General features: G+C 33.8%; 1 protein-coding gene across 1 annotated transcript in view; it reads right to left on the bottom strand.

Moving 5' to 3' along the window:
• Positions 1–1,117: 1,117 nt before the first annotated feature.
• LOC127737145 (DNA ligase 1-like) overlaps positions 1,118–10,412 on the bottom strand; it is a 40,191-nt gene continuing 30,896 nt past the window's right edge. Inside the window, exon 5 of the mRNA XM_052247677.1 lies at positions 1,118–1,673. Within this exon, the coding sequence (XP_052103637.1) occupies positions 1,161–1,673 (513 nt within the window). The 3' untranslated portion in view covers positions 1,118–1,160. The remainder of the gene's footprint in view (positions 1,674–10,412) is intronic.

Genomic DNA, 10,412 nt, shown 5'->3' with positions numbered 1-10,412 from the left:
ATTTGCTACTGGACGTAAAGCTAAAAACAATCAATCATTTTGTTGTCGAGCATACCTTCATATGCAATATTTAATTAGTGCTTCGAAACAGAGGAGGGGTAGTGATTAAAGATTTTTTTATTTGGTTCTGACAATTCGGTCATATGTGTCTTGGTGACGAAATACAGGAATGTTTCGTTCTCTATAACATTACAGTAAATCGTGCAACCGTTTATTAAACATTCTTTTAGTGTTCTTCTAATGATATCTTTATTATTTCCATTTGAGTTTGATATTTCGTTCTACATTTCATTTCTTGAACTGTCGATCCTTTCTGAGAACTAAAGTACTTACCCAGTTTTTTGTTGGGTTCGTGTTGCTCAATCTTTAGTGGTTTACTTAGTGTATTTTTTTACTTTTTGTTTGTTTTGTTATTTTGGTGTGTTAATGATATTGTCTGTGTTTCTCCTTGGAATATATTTATATTCCCTCTCAATTTTACATTAGCCGTCTCGATGACTCATGGTGGCGTTCTTGTCTTAAATGCTAGAAAGAGGTTTGGATTCAATCCTCGACCGGATCAGACCAAGAACTTGCTTCCTCTCCGCTATCGGTTTGGAGTCAGGATAATGTGTCTGGGTAGGGTAAAATGTCTTATTCCGGATTGTTACCTTGTGAACTATCACGTTTACAATTAGTCTAATCTTGTCAGTCTTGTACAAAGCAGCGTTCTTACAGATTGTCAAACATGTTCTTGTCCTGATGTGCAAGTAATGTTTGCCAATGAACGCTAAATCCATTTTTACATTTACTGACAATTCTGTTATTGACAAGATGAATTCGTAGTTGCCTAAAACTGACGTAGTTGCAAGACTTTTCTATGTACAATAGAAATTAAAATGATAGGTTTTTAATCAACATGGACATGTTTTATGTAATTTTACTGGTACATATACATGAATGTATCCAAATGTTTCCTCATACACAGTGTTGTGTTGTGTTGTGTTTTGTTGTGTTTTGTTGTGTTGTGTTGTGTTGTGTTCTTTTGTTTTGTTTATACACTGCTTAAACTGAATAAATGAAATATGGTATTTCCCCTTGCATTCGTTTATATTCAAATACGTAACAAAATTGTGGATATTGATGTAAATGAAATAATCATTTTTTTCTGCAATCGAAGTCTACCTCCTCCTCTTCATTTTCCCCCTTTTTGGTGACTTCCTCTTTGCTTTTGGCCTCTTTGCTTTTGGCCTCTTTGCTTTTGGCCTCTTTGCTTTTGGCCTCTTTCTCTTGGCTTTTGGCCTCTTTTTCTTGGCTTTTGGCCTCTTTTTCTTGGCTTTTGGCCTCTTTTTCTTACTTTTAGGAGACTTCTTTTTTGAAGATTTTGCTTTCTTTTTCTCTGCTTTTTTTGCTTTCTTTTTCTGTTTCTTTTGTTTCCTCTTTTCTTTTTTTTGTTTCTTCTTTTGTTTCCTCTGTTCTTTCTTTCCTTTTTTCTTTTCTTTTTTCTTTTCTTTCTTTTCTTTTTTCTTTTCTTTTTTTTTTCCTTTCTTTTCTTTCTTCTTATCTTTCTTTTCTTTCTTCTTATCTTTCTTGTCTTTTTTCTCTTTTTCTTTGTCTTTTTTATTTTTCTTTTTCCCGCCATCATCGTCGCCACCACCGCCACCGCCATCACTGTCGTCACCACTACCGCCGCCGCCGCCGCCACCACCACCACCACCACCACCACCACCACCCCATCCACCACCTCCTAAATCTTCATCATCACTTTCCTCTGGTGAATTGTCATCATCGCTTTCATCTTTTGGGTCTTTCTTACGTTTGATCTTTTCTTTAAAAGTGCAAAAGGAAATCATAAAAAATAAGCAACGAAACAAGAAGAGGATTTATATTTACTTGAATACTTTATTTACAGTTAGATAACATATGTTCATATATATTTCAGAACTAATCTGCACTTGTATACCCTACGAGTAAAACACAATTCCTCTTTAGGTTTCGGTTCAAGTCAATGCTAATTTTGAACATGCCATATTTATCCAACTCCAAAGTCTTCGATGCCATCATCATCACTATCCTTTGTTTTGATCGTCATCATCGCTTTCATCTTTTGGGTTTTCCTTACCTTTGATCTTCTCTTTAAAAGTGCAAAAGAATATCATAAAAATAAACAAGAAAACAAAGAAGAGGAATTACATTTACTTACACACCAAAAGGAATAAATCTTTAACTGCATACAATTTAAATGAAACAATATATATATAAGAACCAATCTGCATTTGTATGCCTTAATTACGATTAACACAACATCTTTTTGTTCTTCCTGTACAATAATCTGGATAATGCGCAGTTAAAGTGTACATTCTGCACAGTAAATGTAATCTTACCTCACAATTACGATAAAGGATAATTTAACAATTCTGTGCAAACTACATCGTTTCGAAAATATGAAAATATATATATAATGTCAAAGTGCTAGGGTAAGAAGAATCAATCCTTCTTAAAACTGGGAACTTTTTATATCAAAATAATCATGATTTGATTCGGATTTGTTTTGTGCTCAATGGAATACACTTTGTTTAGATCCGACATGTCTTCAAAATAAGTCGCCGAATACATTTGAAAAATATGATGGGGGTTAGATATTGAAAAATAGTACATTTTTTATATTCTATTTTAATTAGCACACCTCTCTTTAATCAATTTGCACATATTCTTGAAAGAAAGACGAACGCTTATTTTTTTTCAATAACAATGCAAGTTATTACTAGTAATGCAATAATTTTGAAGTACACCAATCGGATCTAAAACTGTTCGAATAAAAGGAGATGTTGAGTACTGATCCGACATGAGACGGCAACCCAACGACAAAAAAAACCCCATTGAATGGATATCTAAACGGCAACATACAGTTTCAACAATTGACAGGGAACTACACAATTTCAAACTTTAAATAGTTCCGATATAAAAATAAGAAGATGTGGTATGATTACCAATGAGACAACTATCCACCAAATTCAAATGAAGTAGATTTTTTGCTTTGTATCAATCTCATGAGTTAAGCCCTTTTCAACTGATTTTTATAGTTTGTTCTTATGTTGTACTGTTACATCACTGTCCCAGGTTAGGGGAGGGGTTGGCTCCATCAAACTAGTTTAACCCCGCCACATTCTGTATGTGCTTGTCCCAAGTTAGGAGCCTGGAATTCAGTGGTTGTCGTTTATCAATGAATGTTTTTCATATTTGTTTTTTCTTTATTATTTTATATAGGTTTGATCTTGGGATGTGCCGTTGCTTCACTATCACAGGCTAGGAAGGCTAGGGAGGGTTGGCGCTTTCAAACATGTGTAATTCAGCCACATTCTGTATGTGCCTGTCCCAAGTCAGGAGCCTGTAATTCAGTGGTTGTCGTTTGTTGATGTATTTCATATTTGTTTTTCGTTCATTGTTTTGTACATCATAAATCAAGCAGTTAGGTTTCTCGTTTGAATTGTTTTACATTTGTCATTTCGGGCCCTTTTATAGCTGACAATGCGGTATGAGATTTGGTCATTGTTGAGGGCCGTACGGTGACCTATAGACTTTGTAAACTTCTATGTCATTTGGTCACTGGTGGAGAGTTGTCTCATTGGCAATCATACCACATCTTCTTATTTTTATAGATGTAAGCAATTATAGGCAACAATTAATAATAATCTATATTAAAACTTGTGAAACAATGGTTGACATAATACAAAGTAACTAATGGTTTGCTTGAAATAAATTCTCTCCGAAAATTTCGTGTTAATTGATGACGTCATGTGTTAAAACAGTGATTGACCAATCAAATAGGTATATACACATGGACTGGATTGTCCAATAACTATAACGAGAGACATAAAAGACATGTATTATATGTCTCTGTTCCTACTCAAGACACAGTTCCTCCTAAGGTTTCTATTTTACAAAATGCTCATTTTGAAATACGCACATAATTGTTCAAATGTGTTCTGGTAGATAATTTATAGTAACAGGCTAATCATATCAATAAGTGATATGCTAAATAATTATAGTTTGGATGTTAAAGGAATTAAATGAACAATCTTTGACATTTGATTTTCTTTTTTAACGTAGACTCTACCCTCACTTTTTTCATTTCTCATTTCATGACTTCCGGTAAGAATTTTGTCGTAGCCAGACAGATGTTAAAGTAGGGTTTGGCGCCCACAAACATGTTCAACCCATTCACATTTTTATGTGCCTGTATCTTGTCAGTAGCCTGTAATTCAGTGGTTGACGTTTGCTGTTGTATGTCGTATTTTATTTATTTGTTGGTTGTTTTGTACATTAATCATGCCTTTGGTTTTCTCGTTTGAATTCTTTTACATTTTGTCACGCTGTGACCTTTAATAGCTTGCTATGTGCTGTGGGTTTTGTACATCGTTGAAGGCCGTACGGCGACCTACAGTTGCTAACATATACGTCGTTTGGTCTCTGTAGAATAGTCGTCTCATTGAAAATTTTTAACAAAGTCGGGTGAATGTAAATTATCTTGTAATTTTTAATGTCGCGTTACTGTTTCGTTTCTAGTCCAATTTTATTCATTATTCATGCAAATACAGTTCTATATTTATATTTGTAATTATGTACTAGATATATATGTCTTACTATACAAATTCTTGGTATATATGTAAGCCTCATATCTATGTCCAGTCTCAAATATGTGTCCTTTCCTCAAGTCTATATCATATTCTATACTGCGTCATAGACGTCACAAATCTATTCTTTTCTCAAATCTGTGCACTTTTCAACAAGTCATGTGCTGTCTTATGTGTTGACGTCAGAATTTTCAAAATATCTTCGAGGAAATATGTTTTTTTTGTCAAAAACATCTTATTATAAGACCAAACAGTAAAATATATTTGTGTCTTTTTCTTTGTTTCGTTTTTAGTATGTTTGTTAATTGATCTTAGTTGAATTATGTGCTTTGTACTGATCTGACGAGTTAAACTCTCTCCAATTGATTTTTACACAGTTTGTAATAATGTGTTGTTACTCAACGGTCCTATTAGTAAATTAGGGTAGGTTGAGCGTTTTAACTTTAAACCCCGACAAAATCCTATATTTACCAGTCCCAAGTCACGTCACATTACAGATAGCCTACTTTATAAAAGAAAATGTATTTGAATAAGCAAATTGCCACATATTTGAGTGTCATGATCTCACGGGACACATATCTGGAAAAGGACGTAGATTTAAGTCTGCACAAAGGATCACAAATTTAACTGTCATGACGTCAAGGGACACATATTTGAGACCGGATATAGCTTTGACTCTTACGTAAAAATATAAAACCATTTGGCCTACTTTTTGCATGTTTCACATATTTCATTGGATCTCCGGTTCTACACGTGTCACATGGACAATTGGGTATAATGTAGGCCACACCAATCCCTACAGGATCTTCCATCTCACAAGCATTGCCGATAGATGTCTGCATGAGTCTTAAGAAAACCATCATTATAATCTGAAATATACATTTGTTGCATTGTATTTTAAACATTATTTTATAACTATCTTATGCAGCCCACCCATCTGTTTTCGAATACATACACTATGAATAAAAGGAAATGTGGGATATACGTTAATGAGACATAAGCACAAACGAATAATAATAGAATTTGTTTATATTTTGCAAAAATGTAATATATATTTTTATATATTAAAAAAATATACTAGTGATAACAATGATAGATCATCGAGATTTATTTCAAGCTACCAGTTGTGAAAAAGTACACATTTTGTATGAATTATAGAGAAACCCATTACTACTTGGTGATATAATTTTGAAATAAAATATGAGAAGATAGCCCTATAAAATACTTGCAAGACATAAAAGAAAACACAAAATAAAAGTCACCGTACGTTTTTTCCTGTAGATTCTTTTGTAAATTGTACAATTTCTTAGTTACCTCCCCTTAATATGCCACGTAACAAAAAATGAAATCAAGCAAACACATTCTACCTAGAATGTAAAAATATGAATAATTGTAAGATAAAATCAAATAAATTCATTTATTTAAATGAACATTTCTATTAGTGAATCGCATTCCTGCATTGAAATATGCTAACTTGATTGAAAATCTAGACCCATCGTATTCTGCTATTTAACAATCCAAGATGGCGAAAGACTCACACTACCTTAACTATAGACAGGTGTCTATTGTGGCGCGGAATCATATTCATCAATGCTTGAATTAGCTTATGCAAAATTAAATTTCGATTATGCTAAACTGAAAGTTAAGCATATGCTGAATTCAATTTAGCTTATTCTGAGTTTAACTTAGCTTATGCTAAATGGATTTAATCTTCATCTGAATTTAGCCTCTGTTGAATTCAATTTAGCCTGTGCTCAATATTACAGTTCAAGCTTGAAATGAAATCATTTTAACATATGCTAAATTATCTAATGTGGTTAGTCAAAATAATTATTCAGTGTTGTCGTTGGTTGCTGTTTGCTAAATTCGTTTTTCGTTTACCGTTTTTAGTTTAAATCATACCGTTGATTTTCTCGTTTGAATTGTTTCGCATTTGATCATGCCGGGCCGTAAATTAACCTTTCTACTGTACGGAATGCTCATTGTTAAAGGCAATATGGTTCCCTATAGTTGCTTATACCAACTTCTTTGTTTTCTGGTGTATAGTTTTCTCATTGGCAACTATAGCATATCTCCTTATATTTAGGTAAAACGAATATCATGAGAATTTAAAGGGGTCTCATTGTGGAAGGGGGGGGGGGGGGGAGGGTTCTGATCCCGGACCCCGCTTACTGTTTTGTCAGAATCCCGTATCCCGCTTATCATTGTAATAATAGCGCTTGTAATTTCACGTGTCCCGCCCGACTTCGTTTCCCGTTTTCACGCAAAATAATTTGACTTTCACGTGTCACGCTTACAAAATAACGGCAAATCCTGCATCACGCTTACACCCTAATAAGACCCACTTTAAAGAATTTCCACTGACACTACATTTCTAACTTTCTTGATTCGAGTGTTAATGGTGAGTCTTTTTTTTTAGATGAAACGCACGTCTGGCGTACACAAGTATCTATCATGAGTTTTTTACCAGAAACTGTCAGGAATTCATAGAAATAGACATTCATTTAGGACATTGTTGTCTCTCACAGCTAACAGTCGATAATTGTGTTCATCTATCACTATATTTAAATTGGCAGAGTCTGCAAATGCAGCAAATGCAAAAAGATCCCTCTCCGGGGGTGTTAAAAGAAATATATCATTACTTAATGCTTTTTGTGAGTGTAGTGTGATATTAAATCATGCAGTGTCTTTGAAAAGATTTTGCATTGAAGACAATAACAAATTTTATGAAAAAAACAGAAAATTTAAAAATCGAAAGGAAGCCTCCTTTCATCAATCCCAACAATCCAATAGAGTTTTGAGGAAAGCAATCTATGCATACTAGAGTTTATTGTGCGATATGTGAAAAAATGCCTTCATTCAAACGGCAAAGTCCCGGAACTCTGGAGCAGACAAACAGAAAATAAAAAATCATCAAAAGGGAGCATCCTTTTATCAATCCCATCATTAATGAAAACAACTTGAGGAAATCAATATAGACATACTAGAGTTAGTGTGTGATATGTGAAAAATTGCCTTGATTCAAACGGTTAAAGTCCCGTAAACACTGGAATGGAAAAGAACAGAAAATATGAATAAAATCGAAAGAGAGCTTGTTTTATCAATCCCAACTTTGATGTGAGGATATGAGGAAATCAGTCCAGGTATACTAGAGTTAGTGTGCGATATTTGAAAAATTGCCCTAATTCAAACAGTTACAGCTGTTATCCTAATGCTAGCAAGTTAAAGGTTTGGTTGGCTTGCTTGCTTTGTTTGTATTAAAGTTTGCTCAGGCATTGTAATTAAGATTGACATCTGAAAACAATATATAAGTAGGCGGAGTTAAACCTGTATATAGGTAAATTTGATTATTTGATAATGTCCAATCAAATTTAAATATAATGTATACAAGTTTAACTCCCCCTTTTCATATTGTTTTCATACGACAATCTTAATTACAATGCTTAAGCAACCATTAACACAAACAAAGTAAGCAAGCAAACCAAACCTTTAACTTGCTAGCATAAGGATAACAGCTGTAAAGTCTAGTAACTCTGGAACAACAAAGAAAAAGGTTTTTAAAATCAAAAGAGAGCTTTCTTTCGTCAGTCCTAATGTTAAAATTGCATAAGAGGTTAAAACACATTTTTAACTATCGTACGAAGTGTTGACAGACGGATGGACGGATCGACTTTGGTAAACCTTTATACGCTTATGAATTTGGTACGCAAGACTCGAGATTCGTCTAAATCACAGTTATCAGTAGCACTCAAATCAAAACTGTTGGGAGACCAAATCAATAACGATGTTAAGAGTAATGAAATCCTAGTCCAAAAATTTGCACCATTACTTGCGGACGCTATCTATACCGTTGGGTAGAAAACCCTAAGGGTTTGACCGATTTTTTGTCGAGCCTGCGACATTTACATGCATGTCGCGGAAGCGAGATATAACGATACTAGAATCCATCGTCTACGGTGTTGTCGGCGTCGTCAACATTTATGTTCAGTCTGTGGTTAAAAATTTATTTAGACATCAATAACTCTGTTAGACCTTTATAGAATTTTTCTTAAATTCGGACAGAAACTTTTTTTTTTGACATGTAGCATATGAAGATTTTATTTTAAATCTGTAATGTATTGATGAATTAATTCACTTTTAAGTCAACATGACACTTTTAAACTGAAAGCCGCAATCGCAAGCGAGACACAAGGTTCTGCGGAACCCTTTAAGAATTTCATCATTTTATAAAAAGTAAATCTATTTCATGTCAGCATAGAAGCGCTGACTTCTAGGCTGTTGATTTTCCTCAATAAATTTAAAACAATTTATGTACTACACATATAAGGAGGAGTATTACAAAAGGCTATTATTAAAAAGACCTGTATTTGGCTTTTAATTTTTAAGAATTTTATTAGAATAAAATTAAGATGGAAATGGGGAATGTGTCAAAGAGACAACAACCCGACCATAGAACAGACAACAGCAGAAGGTCACCAACAGGTCTTCAATGCAGCAAGAAATTCCCGCACCCGGAGGCGTCCTTCAGCTGGCCCCTAAACAAATATATATACTAGTTCAGTGATAATGAACGCCATACTAAACTCCAAATTGTACACAAGAAACTAAAATTAAAAATAATACAAGACTAACAAAGGCTAGAGGCTCCTGACTTGGGACAGGCGCAAAAATGCGGCGGGGTTAAACATGTTTATGAGATCTCAACCCTCCCCCTATACCTCTAGCCAATGTAGAAAAGTAAACGCATAACAATACGCACATTAAAATTCAGTTCAAGAGAAGTCCGAGTCTGATGTCAGAAGATGTAACCAAAGAAAATAAACAAAATGACAATAATACATAAATAACAACAGACTACTAGCAGTTAACTGACATGCCAGCTCCAGACTTCAATTAAACTGATTGAAAGATTATGTCTTCATCATATGAATATCAGGCACAATCCTTCCCGTTAGGGGTTTAGTATCATACCATCATAACATATATGAGAAGAACATAACCCGTGTCATGCCAACAACTGGTTTTTAGATAAATGTGTTTAGTGCCGATGCAAAGACCCTATAAGTGAATCAATATTAACGCCAAAATATGCAATCTTTAATGACCTGACAACTGTATCGTAACTATATCCCTTCTTAATAAGTCTATTTAAAGGTTTTGTTAGCTTCAGAGGTGAATACTGACATTTTTGTGCTTTATAAAGAATATATCCATATAAAATTGGATGTGAAATACCTGAACGTATAAGAAGTCTGCATGTTGAGCTATATTTACGAATTATGTCCTTATACCGATGATAAAATTTAGTAAATGTTTTGACTAGTTTGTGATATCGAAAACCCTGGTGTAATAATTTTTCAGTAATACATAAATTTCTCTCGTTAAAATCTAAAACATTGTTACAAACACGAGCGAATCGTACAAGTTGAGATATATAAACACCGTAAGATGGTGACAAGTTCAACAGGATAAATTTCTTTAGTATACATACTGAAGTCGTCATTATTGAGAGCCAAAATATCATCCAAATATCTAAAAGTATTATTAAATTTGTGTATCAGATGTTGTTTCGATGGGTCTTTGCTGATTTTTGTCATAAATTGTAACTCATAGCAATACAAAAAAAGGTCCGCAATATGTGGTGCACAGTTAGTCCCCATTGGAATTCCGATAACCTGACGATATACGGAATCTCCAAAGCGAACAAAAATGTTATCTAGTAAAAATTCAAGGGCATATATAGTATCAAAGCATGTCCAATTGACATAGTTTTTTTGTTTATTGCTACTAAAAAATGAC

Source organism: Mytilus californianus, unplaced genomic scaffold (assembly GCF_021869535.1).
Source record: "Mytilus californianus isolate M0D057914Y unplaced genomic scaffold, xbMytCali1.0.p SCAF_4, whole genome shotgun sequence".
Taxonomy (NCBI): Eukaryota; Metazoa; Mollusca; class Bivalvia; order Mytilida; family Mytilidae; genus Mytilus; species Mytilus californianus.
This window is presented reverse-complemented; position numbering and strand designations above follow the sequence as displayed.